Raw genomic sequence first — 25,062 nt, 5'->3', positions numbered from 1 at the left:
CCGTTAGTCTTTGATTTAAGATCAAGTCCGCCCTTTATCTGTCTGCTTGAGCTTTGCATTCTACTGAGACACTTGTATGGGATTAGGCATCTTTGATTACTGTGCACTGTATGTCAGTGGTATTTGATATGGTAATGTAATTGCATAACACCTATACAGTATGATGTGTTGTCTTAACCTACTGTAACATGTAACAACCTGCATGCAGTTATACATAAGGCAAGACCATTATACAATAAACAGATAGGATGGTTGCAGAATTTGGCCAAAATTCATGCTGTGAATATTTTCACAGATATTTGACATGATAAACATTTTACAGTGCCATCTCATACACTGCTGCTAAGAAAAAATGCTAAAATAACCACTGGCCTAAAACATCTCATGTTGAATAGGATGTTTGAAAACATACTCGGTTACTAATGTAACCTTGGTTCCCTGAGATACGGAATGAGTAACGGTCTTGTTAAAGACGCTTATGGGGAAAACTCCTTTTTCTCAGATAACTGAAGCCTTTTTTTAGTAATGCAGTGTAACTGCACAGCCATTGGTTCGTGCAGTGAATATAAAACAAACCAATGGCTCAACTGCACAAGCCTATGGAGGTAAAGCCCACCAAAGCCCACCAGAATGGGCGGGGGCATCTGGCTATATAAGCGGCACATCGCCATAGGATCCTCAGGTTACTTCGACTGAATCGATGATTGAGTCATGCAGCTACATAGCATGGCAAAGTACGCAGTACTCATTCCATATCTCAGGGAACTGAGGTTACGTTAGTAAACAAGTATGTTCCCTTTTGATACTTCACTTGTACTGGGTCTTGTTAAAGACGCTTATGGGGAACCAGTTTAATCCCGCCATGCTTTGCTAGAGGAACGACTAATACTTGAACTTGCCTTAAGCACCCAACGGGGCCCAGAGGGACCAAGTATTCTACAGGGAAACCCCGCAAAAAGCAATAGGATCAAACTCAAGAGAGGTCGGCTCTGCCTTGTATAATCGCTCCAGAATAAATCCGTACAGCCTCAGAACTCACTGTGGGCCAAGAGCGTACTTGGAGGCAAACTCCAAACTGGTAGTCATATGAAAAAATTGCCCTGCTATGCAGAAAGGACAAGCGCCTGCAGCTGGCCTCACAAATTTCTGCAATGGACACACCACTAAACCAAGCCCAGGAAGAGGCCACACCTCTAGTTGAATGGGCTCTTACTCCCATGGGGCATTGAAGGCCCAAAGAAGAGTATGTTAGCCTAATAGCGCCATTTGTAAAGTCTCTGCTTTGTGACCGGAGACCCCTTGGTGCGGCCACCAAAGCATACAAACAGCTGATCGGACCACCTGAATGGGGCAGAATGCTCAACACTTTAGGTACATAGCCATGCCTTGGTTTCAGGATGACCTTGGAGTCGTTGGGCCCAAACTCGAGGCAGGTCCTTTGAAATACTTTTCTGTCCTTTGAAAAGTAAGTTGGGCAATGAGAGTTGTCTTCTGAGGTGAAGAGGTCGACCTCTGCCCTGCCGAAGATCTCGCAGATTTTCTGAACCGTTTGGAGTTGGAGCATGCACTCCTCCGAGGAGACGTTGCTCCGGGACAGCATGTACGCTCCTAGGTTCAACCTGCCCGGTATATGCAAGTTGAGTTGAGCCCATACCATACCCATACTCCACTAGTGTAAAAAGGCGCTTCGAGGATAGACCGCCCTGGCAATAAAATAGGACACCACCGTCATGCTGTCTGAACGGACCAGGTCGTGGTGACCTTTCAGGTCTGGCAGAAAGGTTTGAAGGTCCAAGCATACTGCCAGCATTTCCAGGCAGTTAATGTGAAGCTGGCCTTCCACTTTCGACCAGTGGCCGAAAGCTGGTTTGCCATCGCACAGCGCTCCCCAACCTATGTTGGAGGCATCTATGGGGACCACCTTCCTTCTGCAGACCATTCCCAGGGACATGCCCCGTTCCATCCAATGAGGACCTTTCCAAGGGGCTAGGGCTGCTATACAGGCCTGGTCTACCCTGACGGGAAGGCGTCCAATACGCCAGGCGTGGGATGGAACTCATGGTGTCAGCCAGTACCGAAACCACGACAGGCCCAGCTGTAGTATCGGAGACACAGAGGCCATGAGGCCGAGCAGTTCCTGAAACGCTCTCAGAGGGCGAGTGGCTCCAACTCTGAATGATGCCACGAGCTGCTGGATGGCCTGTGCTCGTTCTGGCGTGGCTATTGCCCTCATTTGTGCTAAATCCAATACAGTTCCCAGGAACGATATCCATTGGCTGTGAGACAGCGCACTCTTGGTAAAATTGACCCTGAGTCCCAGGCACTCCATGTGGCTGAGGAGGAGGGATCTGTGAGATAGTACCTCTTCCTCCGACTGGGCCAGTGAGCCAGTCGTCGAGGTAATTCAGAATGCGGATTCCCATCTGTCTCAGTGGGGAAAGAGCCGCATCCATGCACTTTGTAAAAGTGCGAGGTGAGAGGCACAGCCCAAAGGGAAGGACCGTGTATTGATAAGCCACTCCCTCAAAGGCGAATCTCAAGAATTGCTTGTGATGGGGGGCTATCTGGATGTTAAAGTAAGCATCTCTCAGGTCCAGAGAAAAGAACCAGTCCCCTGGGCGTACTTGAGAGAATATCTGTTTCAATGTGATCATTTTGAACGGCCATCTCATGAGGGCCCGATTCAAGTGTCTGAGGTCGAGGATGGGCCTTAGGCCGCCATCCTTCTTGGGGACGAGGAAGTAACAGCTGTAAACGCCTGACTCACTCTGGAGGAACCATTTCTACGACTCCTTTTGCCAGCAAATTCATCATTCAGCGCATAAGGTGTGTGCATCCTCGCTTTGAACCGAGGTGGAGAACATGCCGCTGAAGCGCAGGGATCTTAAAGCGAATTGGAGTGTATAACCTTGCTTAATTATCCCCATTACCCAGCTTGACACCCTGGGTATGGCCTGCTAGGCCTCGGCCTGTGTGGCAAGGGGCTGGATTGATTCCAGCGGTGAGCTGCCTAGAGGGGACCCAACAGTCGCAGTGAGTGGAAGAGGAAATTTGCTCTCTTTTTGAAAATGTTTGTTTTATTTTTCCCACTATAACAGCGGTTGGTTGTGTGGACAAAATCTCTGTGTTACTAAAAAGGCTTCACTCATCGGAGAAAAAGGAGTTTTCCCCATAAGCGTATTTAACAAGACAGAGTATGAGTGAGTAATCGAAAGGGAACTAATTTTTTTCCTTAAGTTCTAATGCCACCTTACAGGTGCTGGTCATATAATTAGAATATCATCAAAAAGTTTATTTCACTAATTCCATTCAAAAAGTGAAACTTGTATATTATATTCATTCATTACACACAGACTGATATATTTCAAATGTTTATTTCTTTTAATTTTGATGATTATAACTGACAAATAAGGAAAATCCCAAATTCAGTATATCTGTTAGAATTAAAAATTAGAATATTACTTAAGACCAATACAAAGAAAGGATTTTTAGAAATCTTGGCCAACTGAAAAGTATGAACATGAAAAGTATGAGCATGTACAGCACTCAATACTTAGTTGGGGCTCCTTTTGCCTGAATTACTGCAGCAATGCGGGCGTGGCATGGAGTCGATCAGTCTGTGGCACTGCTCAGGTCTTATCAGAGCCCAGGCTGCTCTGATAGTGGCCTTCAGCTCTTCTGCATTCTTGGGTCTGGCATATCGCATCTTCCTCTTCATAATACCCCATAGATTTTCTATGGGGTTAAGGTCAGGCGAATTTGCTGGCCAATTAAGAAATGGTCCTTAAACCAGGTACTGGTAGCTTTGGCACTGTGTGCAGGTGCCAAGTCCTGTTGGAAAATGAAATCTGCATCTCCATAAAGTTGGTCAGCAGCAGGAAGCATGAAGTGCTCTTAAACTTCCTGGTATACGGCTGCGTTGACCTTGGACCTCGGAAAACACAGTGGACCAACACCAGCAGATGACATGGCACCCCAAACCATCACTGATTGTGGAAACTTTACACTGGACCTCAAGGAACGTGGATTGTGTGTCTCTCCTCTCTTCCTCCAGACTCTGGGACCCTGATTTCCAAAGGAAATGCTAAATTTATTTTCATCAGAGAACATAACTTTGGATCACTCAGCAGCAGTCCAGTCCTTTTTGTCTTTAGCCCATTCTGACGCTGTCTGTTGTTCAAGAGTGGCTTGACACAAGGAATGTGACAGCTGAAACGCATGTCTTGCATACGTCTGTGCGTAGTGGTTGTTGAATCACTGACTCCAGCTGCAGTCCACTCTTTGTGAATTTTGTTTCACTTTTTTCTACCACATCTTTTCCTTTCACCTCTCTATTAATTTGCTTGGACACAGAGCTCGGTGAACAGACAGCCTCTTTTGCAATGACCTTTTGTGTCTTGCCCTCCTTGTGCAAGGTGTCAATGGTCGTCTTTTGGACAACTGTCAAGTCAGCAGTCTTCCCCATGATTGTGTAGCCTACAGAACTGAGACTGAGAGACCATTTAAAGGGCTTTGCAGGTGTTTGGAGTTAATTAGCTGATTAGAGTGTGGCACCAGGTGTCTTCAATATTGAACCGTTTCACAATATTCTAATTTTCTGAGATACTGAATTTGGGATTTTCCTTAGTTGTCAGTTATAATCATCAAAATTAAAAGAAATAAACATTTGAAATATATCAGTCTGTGTGTAATGAATGAATATAATATACAAGTTTCACTTTTTGAATGGAATTAGTGAAATAAATCAACTTTTTGATGATATTCTAATTATATGACCAGCACCTGTACTCTTTAAGTGTCTATATATTTGAGTACTTTTTAAGTTAAGTTTAAAATGACCATTGTCCTTGTTTGCATTCATATTAGCCATGATTGAGTCTCATTCACCCTGGTATACTGCATATAGAGTATATACGAACAAAGAAACAAATGAATAAGTATGCACAGAACAATGAAATAAATGAATAAGTGAATTTTCACACCATTTGGGGTATTTGATTTAGAACTTTGTTTTGTAGCACACAGCTGAATCAACCTATATAATAATTATATATACATATATATATAGATATATATATATATATATATATATATATATTTTTTTTTTTTTTTTTTTTTTTTTGAAATTTATTTTTTTTTTTTTTTGTTGTAATATATTTTTGAATTGCAATTCATTCCTGTGGTGGAAAAACTGAATTATCAGTCATTATCTGATTTGGTGCTCAAAAAACATTTCTTTTTATGATTGATGTTAATAGTTTTGTGGTTATTAATCATAACCACCCAAAGAAATATGTTTCAAGAATTAAATTTGGTGGTAAATATTGATAGTTCTTATCTCACACTTCTAGTTTTGATTAAAAACTTAAAAACTGATTAAAAATTCTGCATATACAGATCAGAGCTCCATGCAGCTCCCATACAATTCTCCATTGGTAATAAATGACTTCCGGTCTATTGATCAGAGATAATGAAAAAGTGGCTTCAGGCTGTTGCACACCCGGCATAGAAACAATGTTAGACCACATTCTTTACAAGTTTAAGCTCTATCATGTTGTAAATCTTTAGTGTAAACTTACCTAAAACAAATTCCCTCCAAGAACGTCTTTGACACTTTCCATTCAATAATACTTCTGGCAACAAGATTGCAACAAACAATCAAAGTGTGTTCCTTTAAAAATCAGGTGTGATTTTTTTTTTCCCCCTAGTGAAATCTGAGAAAATCAAAAACCACTCTGAGTGTTTGTTGTAGATTCCTTCTCTTTGATCACCACAGCTCATGCAAACTATTCAATTAACTTAATTTCATTAGGTCACACAATTTTACATTTTAAGTTCAATGAATTAGATGCATAAGTAATATTTTTAACCTGTAATTCTTCCAGTCGGACATCCATCAATGAGCAAAATGACTGGTTATCTTCTGTACCGCCGTTTGGCTGAGAGTTTGTCTCCTCTTATACAAATGGGCTCATCCGGCACACGCTGTGTGAGCTCTCTAGAAAACAGCAGGCTTCACGCTATTCACTGTCTCTCTCAGGCTGCAGGGCTGTTGAAACATCTGCGCCGGAACTTTCTGCCAAGTGAAAATGATCACGTAATCCACAATAAAATCACATGCTCTACTATAGAGAATATTATGCAAGCATTATATTCACCTATTTTTGGTGTGACAAAAAACTTCATGCCAACAGCATTTCTGCTTTTGCAGATGTGAGCAATATGCAAATGCTGAATATTAAGTTTTCAAATAGTTTTTAATTAGTTTTTTTTTCAACAGTGCTAAACATTCTAAAGAATCAAAGCCCTTTATAAATATCCCAATTTTCCTAGCTTCATGCCCACTCACATTTAGACTTCCTGAAATCCTCACCAGTAGAAAGGCAGGTAGAGATGGACTCAGCAATTCTCTTCAATTGAGAGAAAAGGTTCTGCTTCTCAGTGAGTTCTTGATTTCACAGCTTCAATTTGTAATTCCATTAGCTGTCTTGGTTCCACTAGCTTTGAAAACCGAATGACTGATATTTCAGATTGCACAGATTGTGTTTATTTATATCTACACATTAACACAGGAAGTAAGGATGTGATATCTCTGCTTTCAGCATTTGTTTATAATTAAAGTCAATATGTCTGTCAATCTGACATTGGCTGTGGTGGTTTATCTCTGATAAGATATGAAATGTAGGAAGACAAAACACTTCAGCAGCATTCATGATGTAGTCATTAAAGTCTGGATTCAAAATCTGTTTGCAGCTGTTAGCATTTCTTGTTCTCCATAGGTGTTTAATAAAGAAACTGAAAGCATTGAAGTTTGGCTTTACAGTGTAGACATTTTGGACTACTGTAGTTGCAGTTTTCTAGTTAATAATGGTTTCTGCTGCAGTAATAAAGCATTAATTTGCCATGTTGGAGCTGTAGTAGAGCTGAGCAATATGTTGAATATTCGTTGCAATGATTTTGGTTGCAATTTACAATTGAATTGAATTTACTGTGTTTAATTAAGATTGCATCATTAGATTATTATTTGTTTCAATTCCACTTTGAGTGTGAGTTTTACAATGGAGAAGTTTTAATAGTGTTTAAACCGTAGTATATCAAAATGATGTTAGAGTCAATGATTAGTTTCCTTGAATCAGTTTAAACTGTTCATTTTAAATGAATTGATCAACTGAAATTCAACAAATTCAAAACTATGATCCAGTAGTTTATTCAGAACTTTTCATGAGACATTTTAAAATGTTTTAGTAAAATTTACAATATGTTGGTAAATACAGAGGTTGGACAAAAAAAATGGCAATATTTATTTTTTAAGGTGTTTTAAAATAATTAGCCATTTATGCAATCTCTGAATAGTCTTCAGTTGAATGTCATCTATCAGAACATCTACCAATTCAGAGATGTTGAAGGATGGAATCTGCTTCTCAATCTTCTCTTCAAAACTGCCCATAGTGGTTTTATAATATTCGAGTCAAGTGATTTGTCTGGCAAGGGCAGATGTTAAAGCTCATCGTGGTGCTCCAGCTTGGTGCTTCAGCAGTTGCAGCTCTTTCATAGATGTTGGCTTTGTGAAGTTCTCTGTGGTCTGTTTTTGTGGAACCATGGTTTTCAAGGTGAATACTGAGGTTTGCTGTCACTTTACAGCGGCAGTTTTGTGTTGTTTGGACACAATTCTTCTTAGTGATTGATGATCCCTTTCATTCACTTTTGGTTTTCAAGCACATTTCTTCTGTGTTGCTGAAGTCTTGCCATGCTTAGTGTATGCAGTTATAATCAGATCTTAAAACACCAAACGATTGGACAACGATAGATAATGGTAAGACAGGCATATTTGTTTTTTTGCAGTATGAATGGAAATAGGGTTTTGGTTTTTGTTAATCAGTTTGGGTTTTTTTTGGTAAGACTGCGATCTCACTGGTAATTGGATTTATGTTCTAGATTGCGTGTGAAAACAATCTAAAACCAGCCATGACATTTGATGTATAAGATATGTGATGTACTGTGTAGTAGGACTGCACAAAAATATTGCAAAAAGATCCCCCGATGTTGCTATGTATTGACCCTGTGTTGATTTATTCAGAAGCTGAGTTGTTTTAAAATATAACCTCAAACTCAGAACAGACTTCTGTGTTTCCTTAGGCTGGTCTCAGTTTGCTGTCTCTGGATTGTGGTAAAAATTGATAAACCAAGTAGAACTCTTTTTTTAGAAAAGAACTATGTTGGCCTGGACTTAAGTTGTAGCCTGTTTTGTTTGGGAAAAACCTGTTCAACCTGCTGTGTTGTTGAAAAAGTTGGGTGCTGTGTTGTGAGCTGCCAAGGTCCCTTCACTACAGATTACAGCGTTAAGGCTACTGAATGCTTATGTAAAACATTAATGCATGCACTTGTCGATTTTTCCCACCCAAGTAAAATAGATAATGAGAAAATTAAAGTATAACAAGTCGTCTTTAAATATGACGTAGCTTCTGAGACATACATACATATGTTTTTTTTGTTTTAAGTCGTTTTTCATTGTTTTGAGTTGGATAATTTCACGGTGTCATCGAGTTTAGATAACTGAATAATTTGCATTATTATTATGGTTTGAATAATATGAATCAGACTCATTTGATTCTCAAACTCATTGACTCATTGATCTGATTCTAGTAAAAATATAGTTAACAGCTCACTGGAGAATATAATTTAGTGTTCTGTAAAAGAAAAAACCACACCATTGTTTTAAGTAAGAGGTAAAACTTTTAATAGGAACAGAATTGCAGATGTGGACAAAGTACACAACTCTATTACTTGAGTGACTGCTCGTCAAATATTTCTCTATTACAAGTGAAAGTAAAAGAACAGAAGTACTTGCTTTAAAATGTATATTCCCCTGCCTTTCCAGAAGTTTTGGAATATAGTGCAAGAGTTAAGATACATATCTATGGTGCTTTTATTGTACCTTTTATTTTTATTCATTCATTTATTTATTTGTTTATTTTTGGAGTTTGACAGCTATTTGAAGTTCTATGTCAAAAGTATTGAAAAATCTTTTTTTTTTGTGTGTCACATGTAAAAAAATGAATAAAATAAAACCATATATAGGCGTGGAATGGCATGAGGGTGACATCATTTACCATGATTTTCAGCTCCATTCTTGGATCAAAGAGAGTTCAGTAAGTCATTTTTTTTGAAGTATGTCTCGGAATGCTTGTCGTTTAAATTCTATACATGCTCTGCCCCTTGTGTTTGTTTATTACTTTGCCTGAAATGGTTATGCTTTCAGCTACTGATAAAACAAAATGTAAGTCTATAGACCACATTTAGGCTTGATCATTAGACCTATAGGGCTGATAAAACATTTGCTCCAAAGTAGCTCAATTCACCTTTTCTGTGCCATTTTCTGGAATTATAAAGAGTACAGGACCTCACAGAGGGATCTAAAAAAGAGAAAGGATTGTTCCAATACATTATATATAATCTGAATTGAAGTTAACAGTCAGGGTTTACAATGTCCAAATCTTTAAAAGGAGAAATAAAAGAACCTCATTGTATTAGATCAAAGCTCTCTCATAGGGCAAAGTGGTTTGACTTTCTTTTGTAAAATTATTGTTTTGTCTTTGATGAGAATAGCATTCACTGGCGTAACATTACAGAACAATTTGACTAATGACTTTGAGGAAAGGGTAACACAGGGATACGGCGGATTGACTCCACCTTAGCCCAACAAACCAATCACGCTTTCCTGACATCTTGACCAGACTAGTTCAAAGACAGTTTTCTCAGTGGACGTCCTTTAAAGTGGCACTGTAATTTACCACAGCTTAAGGACACAAGCATGGCATGGAAAAAGAGGCACCGTATAGGGTACAAATAGAGTCTGAAAAACATTTAATTTGTAGGCAGTTTGCAATTTTGCAACCGTCTTTAACACTTTTATTTGTGTGTTTTTTTTTATTTATTTTTTTAGAAATAAATACTAAATGAATGTTGTTACATTTAAAATAAATATATTTATAGTTATTTGTATTTCTCAAAAGAGTTGAACATTTAGGCCTAATAAAGGAAGTTAACACAACATAAGTTTAGAAAATTATATTATTTGCTTGTATTCCCACCATGCTATAGAAAATGTAAAGCTGACATCACGCCGTTCCCAAGTTCTGGGAAACTGCTTTGTTTATCTGCCATGCTGGGAGGATTGTGGTGCCATTCCGCTATTAAGTTTTGGGCAGTATTTGGAATTTCGGTTGTGATTGTGAAAAAATTCACCATTGTATGTCATTAATGCTGCATGGAAAATTGCAAAAGTAACTCGGATTATCATTTTGCAACTGGACACTGCAGTATATATTTTTCACCTTATCTCTGTGTTAAAACACCAAAGAAATCAGGTCGCGGAGATGACGAGAAGACGCCTGATAGTAAATCTATTAATAATGTCACAAATTAAACCCACTGCCTGTCACTCAATAAAATAATCATATTGTTGTGTGTTTTTGAAAGTTTTTGATTTTGTTTGGTTTAATAATTAACATTACCTTTGCGAGTATGACTAGCAGAATTGGCAGAACTTGAACAGGGACATTAAAATGCTTAAAGGGGTCAATATGATGCAATTTCAAGTTTTCCTTTCTCTTTGGAGTGTTACAAGCTGTTTGTGTAGATAAGATCTCTAAAGTTGCAAAGACTAAATTCTCAAACCCAAGAGATATTCTTTTTAAAAAGTAAGACTCGTCCAAGCCCTCCTAAAATGCCTCATTTAAACATGACCCTACATGTCTACGTCACTGTTTGGGAATAGCATAGCACCGCCCAAATGTTCATGCAAAGAAAGAAGGCGTAACCTTGATTCTCGATGTAGTATTGTTGCCGCCACCGCCATGTCGTGGAGACGCTGTGTTTTGTTGCAAAAGCGAAACTACTTTGTTTGGCCTTCCAAAAGATAACACGACTAGAAATCAGTGGTTAAGTTGTATTTACAACACTGTTCCAGAACAGTTCAACCCAAATATTCAGATGTGTGCAGCACATTTTACGGAGGACTATTTCCTGAACCTGGGAGAGTAGCATACAATGCTGGCTGTGCACAAAGTCTGTTTCTAGTGTGGGCCACTTCCAACTTTATAAAGGACCTTTATAAAGGTCTTCTGGCTCACAGCCTGTAAGTATGTTTTCATATTTAAAGAATTTGCCACTGATGATTCAAATGCGAGTTTTGAGCAGTGTAGATTAGCACTTGTTGTTTGTCGTTTCTCCGATTACAAATGCAGACATGGTTTTATGTCTACGCGGCGTGATACACAACGCAACACGTAGAAAGACAGTATAAGTCATTATAATCAGTAATTATGTCCGTACTGGATGCAACAAATGCCTCGTTTGTAATGGGTTTTATTTGTTTTGTCTCGTCGTGCCGGGAGACGACATCACAGTATGGTAAGGGGCATAATATTTCCGTCACACGCTTGAGGTATTCGGCCAATCACAACACATTGGATAGCTTGCCAATCAGCGTACACCTTACTTTTCAGAAAGATGAGCTTTGAAAAAATCAATGTGTTTCAGAAAGACGGGGCATAGAGGAGAAACAATAATGTACAGTATGTGGAAAATAAAGTGTTTTTTGAACCTTAAACAGCATAAAGACATTGCATTACACCAAATACACAACATAATGTTCTTTTTAGCAGCATCATATGACCCCTTTAACACAAGTAACCCTTAATGTAGCTTATACTACGGGGCCGTTGAATGCTCGAATCTGTTTGGCTGATGAACGTTCTGGTGTGCAATTATTTTCAGGGAAACGCATGGCAAACGTAGTTCAAGGCAGCTCTCTTGACCTCATTACAGTTCCATATCACTTCGCATAGTTAACTGTAATAATGGAAATTAGCATACAGTACCGATACAGCACACAGGACTAACAAAAACAACAACATGACAGACGATTTTCCGAAAGTAAATACACATGACATTTCTCACTAGCGAGGTAATAACAGCGCTGTTTAGAGATGCTGCTGCAGAACACTGTTGAGGGACGCACAGAGATAGCCTAATTCACACAAGCTCTCTCTCTCTTTCTTTCTCTTTCTCTGTGTGTCTCTGTCTCTCTTGCTCTCTTTTTAATTACTTAATTAATAACTACATTAGAATGCTATCAACGGCTCAAGCCTCCATCATCAGCTTTAAAAATCCTACTCACAATAGCGATTTAAGTACAAAAACCGGAAGAATTCCTTTAAATATATCATCTGATCGATGTCTTGAGGTATGGTTACTGTAGCAAAAGCGGAATAATTGACTCCGCTTCGCGTCGTGGCCGCATCACCACCACGGGTGTGCATTATTTTTCTAATAATTCAACGGCTTGTTGTCAATTATTCCTTACTTAAGGTACCAAGATGGTGATAAAGACAAAATTCTAAAGTATACTATGTGAATGCAATGTGTTTCCTCTCATATAAAGAACGCTTAATTCACAGAGTGAAATTAAAATACCACATTCTATACGCACCTTTAAATCATACTATGTGCAGAAAAACTGATGAATCTAAAATATAAACTTTAAATACTTTCTGTGTTAATGCATAAGCGTTTTCTCCATTGCTATGCTTTTCGTGTAATTAAACAAGTTAATATTCTGGGCTCATCTGCATGTCTTTTAACATCACTGTCTTACTATGTTAAACCAGCATTTTAAAATGCTACAAAGCTATTCACAAGCTTCCAGCTATTTAATTTTAGTTGTCATTTGTTGAAAAAATATATAAATACAGTGTGCTTGTGTCTGTTTGCTGAATGTGACCCACAGTTTCTGATTCTCTTCTGTACAGCCATGGAAAAAATGACAACAATTATACCTTTGTCATTAAAATGTTTCCAACAAAGATGTTGAACAATCATTCTCTGGAATCCTCTGGAATCGATTCTGAGTTTTGATTTTAACAGCAGATGGCGCTCTAATCTAGTTTTTATCCATAGACTCAAATGCTCATGAAGAAGAGTGCTAATGAGCGCTTGTGCGCTTGTAGAAGAGTGCTAAAGAGCTTTTATGATGCGAGATTAATGTAAACACAGCCCACTGTGAACACCTTTGTAATTTGCTTCAAAATTTTAGAATTTTAAGTGTGTGTTAGGATTTGGAAACAAGCAGAGTACGGATGTTTCTAAAGCACGCAGTGCCATCTGCTGTTCAAAACTAAGCTGAGAAACGATTCAAGAAAGAATCACGATGCATTCGGAAGATCTCAGAATCCTTTTACGATGCATCGATTTATTTTCCCAGCCGTACTGTTAAATGCTGAGTACGCCTCTCCTCGAGAGACCGGTCTCTTCTCCGTGCATGCACGCTGGAGTACTTGTGGGTCCAGCAAGGGTGCATAGAGGGATTTCTGCGCCACCAGATCTGTAAGCTGCCCCTCGCACCCCAGACCTCAGAGGGGAGCATGTGTGGCCGCCAAACTCTGCCCCTTACCTGGACCCCTCCTCCCTGAACAATACATGTCCTTCACCATTTCCCTGCACAATGAGGACACCAGATTCCCCGTGTATTTTGGACACTGTTCCCCCTTTGACATTTTATTCCCGTTTTGGACACTTTAAGTTGATTTTGTGTTTATCAAAAATGTCTCCGAGGCCTGACGCCACACCCTCTGTGTCTGTCATTTTGCTACTCCCGCCACAGCAGGTATTCATATTAATTTCAGCATTTGTTGCAGAATGTGTTCCTCCCAGGATGGTGGCGGCATGCAATCACCCCAGCATGCAGTGCGGCGTGACGTAGCTTCAAATTCTCTATAGAAAAGGTCCAAATTATGTTACTACTTGAGTGTCACAATGTTGAGGAATGTTATATTTCTTTGTAATCCTGTTAAAATATGCTGTAACAAGGTTGTTTTTGTTTTTACATTTTGTTAATTCTCATGTTATATGTCTAGTTTTGGTTCTTTGAGTTCACTTTCACTGCCTATTAGTTCCAGTGTCCTTGGATTGTGATCGTTAATTGATCAGTCCTTTGTCCTGTGTATTTATACCCTCTGTTTGGTTAAATTCTTTGTCTGTTCATCTTATTAGGTTGGTTAGTGTTGTTCCTGCATTTCTCGTTCTAGTTACTATTACTAGTTCCAGACTGTTTTGTTTTTGTGTAATAAATAAATATATGCTGCTTGCCAGTAGATCCTCACTTCAACTCTGTCCTACTCGTCCAAGCAACTGTGACAGTAATTAAATGATATACATTTGATAAGTGTATCAAATAGCTCTAAAAGTCCAAAAACATTTTATGCAAATGTTTGTCCCTTTTTATTGTTTTTGTGAAAGTGGTACAGAGTTGATTCTGCCATGGCTCTGTATGGCAAAGTATAAGCCACAAAATTATTCTGCCCATTTAATTTGTGTCAACTGATTATGCACAGTTAATGAGCAGCCAATTATTGTCATTGCTGATATAATGTTCACATGCTGTTATTTTCAGCGCTCTTTATTATTCATCTACACTCCTCACACTCCCCCATACACTCTTTCACACTAACAAGTGCATAATTTATTTGTATGTGGTGCAAAACTCATCTGTTGAGTATGTGTGGTGGTAGGTGTGCTCTGCTATTTTAAGGGGTCTCCACCGGTTAATATGACAGCTCTGCTGAGTTCATGAGAGACAGTTGGACCCCAACATGATGCAATCTCAGCCACATTCCACGTCTGCTGTTCCTTTACTTTCTTTTTTATTTATTCCACTTACAGATGTCTCTTCTATCTTTGTTTCTCACTCCCATCATCCTCTCTGATTCCACGTTCATTTTTCATCGCTCTATCTGTACATAAATATATATGAAATATAAATATATAATACATAGATATATAATTTATCTGTATATAAATCACAATATAAATATAATTAATATTAAGGTATTAGACATATTTAAATGCTAGAAGGGTCACAGACACTGCAACGGTTGGTCTTCTCATGATCCAAATGAAGAAATTCACAAATTCAGTCAGAGTTGACCAAACTTTAACTTTAAAATGCAGTGAAATGGAACAGAAGGTGTAGTGTGAGCGTCCCTTAAAAAGTGTTTGTACTGTAGATGTGATGATAAAAATAATTTAAATGAATTATGTACTCATGAAAATACAGTAAGTCCTAATATCTTCTTAATGTATCTATCTTTTTTTAAGAATGTTTATGGGTTTTCTATTTTTACATTAATTCAAGACAAGAAGAAAAGTAGCTTGACAAGCAAAATTGTCAGGGAATTTAAGAAAAATATAAAATAGTTTTAGGATCATGATGATGTGGCAAATAAAAAACAGGACAATAAACGATAGGGAAGCTTATATATAATGTATAAACATTTTACAATAGAACAATTGTTGATACAGAACATGGGTGACTGCAGGATTTCATGTGAGGCTACGCACAGATACAGAACATTTATTTATTTATTTATTTATTTATTTTAGATTTAGCTTAATAGTGCAGGGGATTTTTTTGTCCAATTTGTACCCATTAATTTCAGGCCAGGGTTATGTAATTCAGGGAGAGAACAGTCCAAACAAATGCAATCTTGTTTGGCCAGTTCACTGAAAAGAGAGAACTGACTCAAAAGAATGATTAAATCATGAATGATTGGCATTGCTGCCTCAGTCAACACAAATAACTGCTGAAAATTTCATGGAAAATGTTTCTCAGGTCAATCAAAGTGCTCCTGGTATGCACAGTGCATATAGCCATACAGCTGCAGGTGCTACTGATACAAAGTGCAGTTCATTAGTAGATTCCAGGTAGAATTAAATGTCTCCTGGTCATTTCTATTTTTCAGGTCATCATTGACGTGCCCTCATTGCCTTAAACAGAGCAACACTTTTGACCCTTTCCTGTGTATTTCACTTCCAATCCCACTGCGACAGACCAGGTATGTTACTTTGTCTTTCTCTATTTCTTTGGAATCTATTAGGACTGTTTTTCTGTATATGTATTTTGATGTGTGTTTGTATAAACAGTAAATGCATGTCTGTGTACCTTTGCTATTGTGTGTTTAAGTTTGTTTGTGTCCTTGGCCACCCTGAAATACTGCATGTGATGAATGACCACGTGCACAGCTCTTAACAGAACGTTATCTCAATTTTCTTAAATCTCAAAAACTCCAATCAGAAAAATCTCTCTGTTGAGACTGTCAACCTTTAAGTAAAAAACGATAATATAATGTGAGAAATATGGCTCATCATGAAGGATTGTACCAATAATACTGTCCGAAATTCAGATTTTCCAGCATGCTCATCTCTGAATCCCTAACTGGCAGATTTCACATTCATTAAATTGAAAAGAGAATGTCTGCATTGAAAGTTTAGGGGGCCAAATTTGAAAGTCATCAGTAAATGTCAGTGAGTGCTAGTTTTAGTGCTAAAACCTGCCATACTTATTGTTATGAATTATTAGAAAGACATCAAATTAAATTAGACATATTCCATGGACAGACAGTAACAGTTCTGTCAACAGACTAGCACTGCTCACATGTGAGCTGAACTCCTAGGCAAGACTTTAAGGAGCCAATCAGATGTCCTCAGCCTACAGTACCAAAGTGCTGCTGATTAGAACAGTGCCGCCGGACATCCTCTGCCAATAGAGATACCAAATACAATAAATGATTAGATCAGTCTCTTTCATTGAGCTGATGGCTGAAACTCATCAAAACTTTCAAGAAATACTTTAAGAAACCATTGTCGTTTTTGTAAAATAAATTAAATATATAGTTCATTCATGAAACTCTAGATTGCACAGGCTGACGGGTTGTTAAGGTAACTGATGATATTCTGAGAGTTAACCCTTTCGCACGTGAGTTTAAAATATTCAAGCTGAGACTCCTGCATGAGTTCTTGTTCAGGCGACCGTTATTTAGAGTGTACCGCCTTATTGTTTCCATGGCGACGCGTCATGCTTGTCATGTGACACACCAAAGCCAAAATAGATCTGTATGACACATGGATCGCTTTTATTTCGTTTTCCCTGTTTTATTCAAAATATTCACAAACATGCTTACTATATTATGGTATATCTGATATTCCGATTCTGAAATATGTGCAAGTAAATATATTTGGTAGTTTAAACACATTTATATCGACCGTGTTAGTTAATCTATACCGGGTGATGGGCGCCACCATGTTAGTTCGCGCTAAATCTGAGCTGTGGGATTTACAGCAGGAAAATTCATCATTTCCTCCCGAAACACGTTAAAGTAGGTCTCTGCTAAACTGGGAGAAGGGCAGAGTAAACTTTATAGTTACCTATACAATCTCTATATGATATCAATAAAAACGTAGTCAGATTATATTTGTAAGGGTCATTATTGCCTTTTCCATAGACATCAGCGTGTATTTTACAAACTGCAAATGTATTTTTTTTGCTAGTACTTATGTGTTTTTAAATATCTGAAACCTAAAATAAGCATTATATGGTTGAAAACACTGAATATTTGTGATAATATGTCCAGCGCTCAGCGCGTCTGATCTGGCTCTGCGCCAGCCAAAGCGCAAAGCAGATTTAAATTCAGCAGTTAATGACGTGACACACTGAAAGTTCTAATCACACTGGTGTGATCGTACGCTTCAGGGACCAGCCAAGACTGATCACACCGGTGTGATCGTACGCGCTAAAGGGTTAAACAACTTGGCACAAGCTGATTGGTTCATGCTGCATATGCAGCCAGTGAGCTTACTGCCTTGGATTTATTTGGCTGGCTAGCATTCACTTAAGGTTCCTGCAGCCTCCACCTTCCCCAGCTCCACCTATATAGAGCTGTTATGGGTTATTTTATATGCTATTTGTACAGCAGCAGTATGTCTTAAATACTCACGGCACAGTATTGCCATATGCATTGGTAGTAGCATGTTCATATACTTGCTTGCAGCAGCAGCAGCAATAATCTACAACTATAGCAATAATCAACAGCAGCAGCAATTCAGCAGCAGCATGGCAGATCTATTCCGCCAAGACCAAGTACATTAACATTGTCATATCCATCGCCATGCTAAAATCTTCAGAGTGTTGTCATGATTGAATCCTCATTATTGTAATACAATCTGTACACAATAGTTTTTAATTGAACTAGATTTTTTTTGTTAATTTTTGTATAGGCGATATTGCCAAAACTTACAATTGTTATTAACAAATATAGGCTACTTCGCAATTTAAAAGATTATTTCACCCCAAAATTTAAATTGGTCTGACTGAATATTTGAAGCCAGACATAACCAGATTAAGCTTGAGAACCAGATGAGTCCATATCATTCAATCCAGTTTTGTGAACTGGATCAACCAATGTATTACAATTATCTGATTAAAAATAATGGCTCTTTCACACTATTTCTCTCATTACTTCTCATCTCTCATTAATGCGCTATGGTATGTTCCTCACAGAAAGTTATCATAATGCTTTAGAAAACTTAAAATATCAACCCAGGCTCATTGGAAAAATGTGCCATTGGTGACATTTCTGCAAAATGCTACTGCATTGCTTCTTGTGTGTTTCACAGCGCTGAAATATGAGTGGTGCTTAAAATGCTTTCAGTATGTTAGTTATTGTATATTTTGGCAGTTAAGAAATGACCCTAGGCACTAAACAGTTAATGCTATATCATTAAACCTGCCCTAAACCTAAACCTACTGTTAACAAAAGTAAACATGAAAAGAAAAACACAATTTTTGAAGCAACCATGCCATTCTAGCTTCTACAAATCTTTAAGCTCTTTTATCATGACTTGTTTTTCACTGATGCCTAAGCGCTTCACATCGCAAGTGCAGTGCTGTACCAGGTGAGCTACTGAGCAAGTTTACCATGTCAGAAAAATTATACATATGGAGCTGGCTATGTGATAGGAACTTTAAAATGTATCAGTTTACAAATCATAAATGGTAAGTCTTTAAGTGCTTATAATATTGCAAGGAGATGTGCAAAAATGAATCTTTCGAATAAATAATTTTTGTCAGATTCACCCTATTAGTGCATTCAGCTTTGACATTAATGAATATTATATGTGATTAAGCTCATGTCTGCACAGACATTTGGCATGCAGCAAACAGTACTTTTCAAAGTAATTGTACACAAATATGTCTTTGCAAGAAGTAACACATCCAACCTGCACTTTAACACATCTACATACACTCTGAAAACACAGAATAAACGTTGTCTGATTGACAGTCCCTATATATAAACCCTGTCACATGATTCTCACCTCTGCATGCCACCAGAGATAAAGTCTAAAAGGATTCAGTTGTCTTCTCACTGGTCCACTCAAGTGAGAGTGTGGTTTTCTATAACTGAGTGCTTTTGTTGGGTCCAGCATTTCAAATATGGCTTTCAATAATGCAGCAAAGAGGCATCTGAAAGTCCATCCAAGTCTTTAGAGCCACAACTGCAGCTGCAGTGAAAAATGCCGCTGCATTGAGGCAATCAGCTGCTGTTCGACTGGCTTGTGTGAGGCCATTTCAAGCCAAACAAGCAGTTGGACACAGATCAGCTCTTGATTCTAATGTGCATCCACAAGCTGCATGTATGTGGCAATGTTACTGTCCAGACGTGCTGGTTTTAATCTACGTACAGTACATTCACAACCTGTACACACAAACACAGACATATCTACACTGAGTCTGTAGCACTGTTGCAGAACTCAAGCTGCATCGAAACGCTATGGGAACAAGTATGCCCACGCCGCCAGACTTACAAATCCCTGCATAGTGTGGAAGAGCACAGCTAGGACAAAAGAACAGAGGAGTCAAGAGTGGATCGCATATCGAGGCCATAGAACTGACTAACGTTAGGGGCGTGGACCAACCTCTGGTGGCATGCAGAGGCGTTGCAGATGTCCTGCATAGATGCACCTGCCAGAAAGGCCATGGAGGCCGCCACACTTCTAGTCAAGTGAGCCTTGAGCCCCAAGGGTGAGAGGAGATCAGAGGACTCATAGGCAATGCAAATGGCATCCACTATCTATTGGCTGAGGGTCTGTTTAGTAGCAGGAAGCACTCTCTTGGAGGGACCATAACACACTAGCAGTTGGTCCGCCATTCTCCACCGGAAAATTCTGTGCTCGCACTGGACACATACAGTTAAGCTTCTGCTGGTCGGGCTCCCAAAAGGGTGGAGGACAGAAGGCCTGGAGTACAACAGGCTGTGGCATAGGGGAAGGAACTTTAGGTACGTCACCCACTCATGGGTAGAGAAACACTTTGGCCAGACCAGGCGCAATGTCTAGGTAGAAAGGGGCAAGTGAGAGGGCCTGCAAAGAAAAAAATGAACTATGGTGCCCCCTGCTTGATAGAGGAGGTCCCTCCTGACAGGAATCTCCCATGGAGAGCCGTCGAGTAGGGACACCAGGTCTGAGAACCATACTCGGCCTGGCCAGAATGGGGCCACTAGCAGTAGAAAAGACCCCATCCCGGCGTACTCTTTCCAGAACTCCCGGGTGATTGGGGGAAAGGTGTATAGATGAAGCCTCGGCCAGGTCTGTACCATGGCATCCAGCCCCAGTGGAGCTGGATGAGTCAGAGAGAACCAGAGGGGACAGTGCGATGTCTCCTGAGTCACAAACAGGTCTGCCGCGCCAAAAACTCTCCATATCTGATTCACCACCTCGGGTGTCGCCTTCATTCCCCGGGCCTTGGCCCCTGCCTTGACACGGTGTCTGCTCCCATATAAAGATGCCCAGGGATGAGAACTGCTCTCAGCAAGAGGAGTTTCCCCTGGGACCACACAAGGATTTGGTGCGCCAGCCTGTAAAGGGGGCACGAACGCAGACCTCCCTGGTGATTAATGTAAGAGACCACTGCTGTGTTGTTGGTGCGCACCAACACATGGCGATCTCATAGGTCTGGGAGAAAGTGTTTTAATGCTCGAAACATGGCCAGCATCTCCAGGCAGTTGATGTGCCACACATCGCTAGTGTTATACAGCCACATGGAGCTCCCAGCACCAGGCCCTGAGAAAAGAACCAAGGTTTCCTCCACATGTCTAAGGCAAGAAGGCATCGCCACATGACATTGAGTGTGCGGAGTGGGTTTCCTCTCGGGGAGAACCCCTTGGTCTTATGCGTCTTTTAGATCGATCATCACAAACCAGTACTTGGACCTGATCTGAGACACGACTTGCTTGATAGTGAGCATCCTGAACTTCAGTTGTGGTTCAACTGATGCAGATCTAAAATAGGACGCAATCATCCATCCTTCTTTGGAACGATGAAGTACCAGATGTAGAACCCAAACTCTCTGTTGAGAGGAGGGACCACCTTGATGGCCTCCTTCCTCCAGAGAGTGTTTACTCCTTGTTCTATACCAGAGCCTGCTCGGGGCCCACCAGAGTGGGAATGACCCCGTTGAAACGAGGCGGAAGAGAACCAAACTGAATGCGGTAGACTGTTTCTACAGTGTACAAGACCCATTGATACATATTTGGCAGAAGTTTCCATGCTGCCAAATAGTCTACTAAGGGAATCAGTCTCTCGAGGCTGACCTCTGGTGTAATCAGAGCGGCTAGCTCAGTGCCCTGGAGCGGCGGACCGGTAGGGGACGGCTGAACTAGCTGCTCTAGAGACCTCTAGCCTAGAGGTAGAGGTAACAAGCCTCTTAGTACCCCTACGTTTCCTGGGCGGTGACTGAGAGAAGCGCTCACTAGAGACCGCCGTAACCTGAAGCACCGTGGGTGGCAGGGTTTGCAGACCAATCTCCTGAGGGCACTGACGAGAGACAGGCACCGTATGATGTGTACAGCACTCTTTCCAAAAGGGGCCTCCCCTCAAAAGTCCTGAGCAACTAGCATCAGGACTTCTTGGCCAAGGCCTTCCTAGATGTTAGAAAGGTCCGCAGATCCGGCTTCGTCTTAGAAGACCTCGGCCTAGAGCATTGCTGGGGCTCCCGGTCTTGACATGGGGGTGCCTTCTGTGCCTCTCTGTATGAGGAGCTGATACACAGAGGGGGCTGCTCCTGCCCAGCAGCCCCCAGAGCTAGAGAGCGGCAAGGGAGGAACCGCTGAAATGAGAGACAGATCAGAGGTTCGCTTGAGTTCTGTGATGTCCTCAGACTTAATCTCCTCACCCTCATCCAGCTCTTTCAGCAGGTCGGCTTGGTAAGCCTGCAGCACCATCATGGTGTGCAAGCAAGCGTCAGCCTGACCCGCTGCCATGTACCCCTTGCCCACCAGTGCTGAGGTGGTCCGCAGCAGCTTGGAGGGCAATGCTGGAGCCTTCAGGCTGGGGTGATTGAGGGGGCGAGTCCTCATTGACACCCTCCATGTCAACCTCCTCGGAGGAAGACAGGCGAAGCGTCGAGCCCTCTCCCCGGAGGGAAGAAGTGGGCTTCCCATTCCAGAGAGCGGGCGCTGGATCTGGTGGGTGAGGAAGAAGAAAGGGACCCGCTCCCAAGAAGACAACGCACAGACTGTGTGTATCCCCACCCATAATGTAGCGTCGGCAGGGAGGAACGCACAGCCTGAAATGCTGCTCTCGTCCATGTGTTTTGTCTTATCGCTCGACTTTGCCATGAATATAGTGAGGGACAGACAACACTAAATAAGACTCACAAATGAATAGTGGACTGACACACACAGAGCACTTGCTGAATGACAGAAAGCTGCCGCTGTATCCAACCCACATGCTTTTAAGCTTCCTGGTCTCTACGTCACACTGCCCGTGATATCCCGCTCATCCATTGGACTGATTACATACATGATTCAGAGCGTGGTCACGCTGAAGGCATTCCCATAGCGTTTCGACGCAGCTCGAGTTCCTGATGGGGAACTGCCTGGTTACTGACTTTATCACATATTCTTTCATATGCAGTATTGATAAATAAGCAAAGCAATAAGACAGAAGTGGATGTGTTACAGTGGTTTTAATCATTGTTAAAAGGATGGTCCATTAAAAAAATAAGAAATCATTTTATCACCTTTATGTCATTTCCAAACCTGTATTGTTTTCTTCCTTCTGTGGAACACGAAAGAAGATATTTTTAAGAACACTGAGAACCAAACAACATTGACTTCCAAAAAAAAAAAAACATGTTCCACAGAAGTAAAGAAAGTCAAACTGTTTTGAAATAGCATGACGGTGAGTAAATATTGACAATATTTTATTTTGGGGTTAATTATTTTATGTTGCAGAATAAAACGTGACAGTATATTGAGAAAAAAAAAACATTGACCTCAGGATTACAGAAACTGAAGTGCTAAAATGATAACTTGTTTCTGTGTTTTGACCCACAAAAATATGTCCTCCCAGCAGCTCTCAATCCACCCTTAGCAATCGATTATGTACTATAGATCTTGTGGTTGTTTTAATGTTGTACTAATGTTAACTGTGTTGAAGTTCTAAGCCATGGGTTCCCTCTGGAATTTTCTAATGGGTTTTTAGAATGGCAATTTTCAATTTATGAGTAAAAATTTATGAGTCTGTGGAGTGTGGACACCATTACTTTGAAAATACATTCCCGTTTTTATTCATAAATCAAAAACACCTAGGAACCCACAGTGAATTAGCTAAATTTGCCTACAAATTGACATCATAACTGAACAGTTGCATTCGATGATGTGCTAAATGTGTATGTTTACGTTTGTTTAGGGCCCTGAATGTGATTCTGGTGTTCAACACTGAAGGTCAGCGGTTTCTGAAAGTAGGGTTGGCTGTGCCTCTCTTTGGGTCTATCTCAATGCTCAGGGCCTTGGTAGCAGAGGAGGGCAAGATCTCTCCAGACCTGGTAAGACCTGATGTCTGTCATTTCATTTTGTCTCTCTCTCCCTCTCTATGTCATATTTTCCTATTCCTGAACTTAATTGTGTGCAATACACACTCACTCCTCTATTGTAGTGTAGTGCACACACACACCTTACATAGTCTTGCAAAAGAAGAATACTTCTTGCATACATCTTCCAGGCTCACAGATAGTAATAGCGAACAAATGCTGTATTCATGCTCCATTAAACTGCCTTTTCTGAATACACGGCATCTGTTGGTTAATGGAAACTTCCCAGACTTACTCAGCCAGGGCTCAAGGTGTTATTGTGCTGCAAGATACAAATTTTTAATGCCACTGCTATAATCCTTACAACATTTATTAATTTACATATTCACTCTATGAAACCCGGTGCACATTGAGTTTGGCTTTTGTTGGTTTCAACATTTCATATGTTATGGCTTTTTGGTAACACTTTAGAATAGGGAACACTTATTCAATATTAACTATGACTTTTCCCTCAATAAATTCCTAATTTGCTGCTTATTAATAATTAGTAAGGTAGTTGTTAAGTTTAGGTATTGGGTAGGATTAGGAATGTAGAATATAGTCTAGGGCTGTAGTCAACCAAAGAAATGCTTAGTCGACCAAAGTCCTGTCCTGCGCAACGATCAGTCGACTAAAAAAAAAAAAAAAAGACGCAGTGTTTTGCATTTTGATTGCCCAGTTATTAAACAATTGGGTAACACTTTATAATAACTGCACACTATTGATCATTAAGCATTAGTAAACAGAAAATTCATAATTTATAAAGCATTAATAGACATAAATAAGCAGTTTATAAATACAGATATAAATGCTTTATTCTTGATTTAAAAGCATATCTATAATGTGTTTAATCATCGTATTATCATACTTTATTCATGATCAATTTATCATTTCTCAATAAAGTATAGCATTAATTACAAACCAGTTATTTAGGAGTTGCCAGTGATTCATAAGTTCACAAGAAATTGTAAGTAAATGTAGTAAATTCTGGTAGTTATAAAGCATTTAGTAATGGTCAGTTAACTATTTATGTGAGCTCATCTAAAGTGAGGACTAGTTATGCCTTGTAAAGCATTTATAAAGGATATTTAAAGGCTCAGTTATCTTCTAAACAGAAAAATGAAACAAACACAACACAGTGATACAGAACATATAAATATTAACAGCCTTTAAATCTCATTTGTAAAAGCTTTACAAGGCATAAATAGTCCTCACTTTAGATGAGCTCACAAAAATAGTTAACTAACAACTACATATGTTTTTATAACTACCTGAATTAACCCTGAATTACAGTAGAAATACATGTTAATAAACCATTT

General features: G+C 39.8%; 1 protein-coding gene across 1 annotated transcript in view; it reads left to right on the top strand.

Moving 5' to 3' along the window:
- The window catches only part of LOC109067399 (ubiquitin carboxyl-terminal hydrolase 43-like), a 101,710-nt gene that overhangs the window by 26,176 nt on the left and 50,472 nt on the right, over nt 1-25,062 (top strand). Inside the window, 2 exon segments of the mRNA XM_042755051.1 lie at nt 15,801-15,893; nt 23,584-23,719. Coding sequence (XP_042610985.1) covers nt 15,801-15,893; nt 23,584-23,719 — 229 coding nt within the window.

The sequence above is a fragment of the Cyprinus carpio genome, unplaced genomic scaffold (assembly GCF_018340385.1).
Source record: "Cyprinus carpio isolate SPL01 unplaced genomic scaffold, ASM1834038v1 S000006629, whole genome shotgun sequence".
NCBI classification, from domain to species: domain Eukaryota; kingdom Metazoa; phylum Chordata; class Actinopteri; order Cypriniformes; family Cyprinidae; genus Cyprinus; species Cyprinus carpio.
This window is presented reverse-complemented; position numbering and strand designations above follow the sequence as displayed.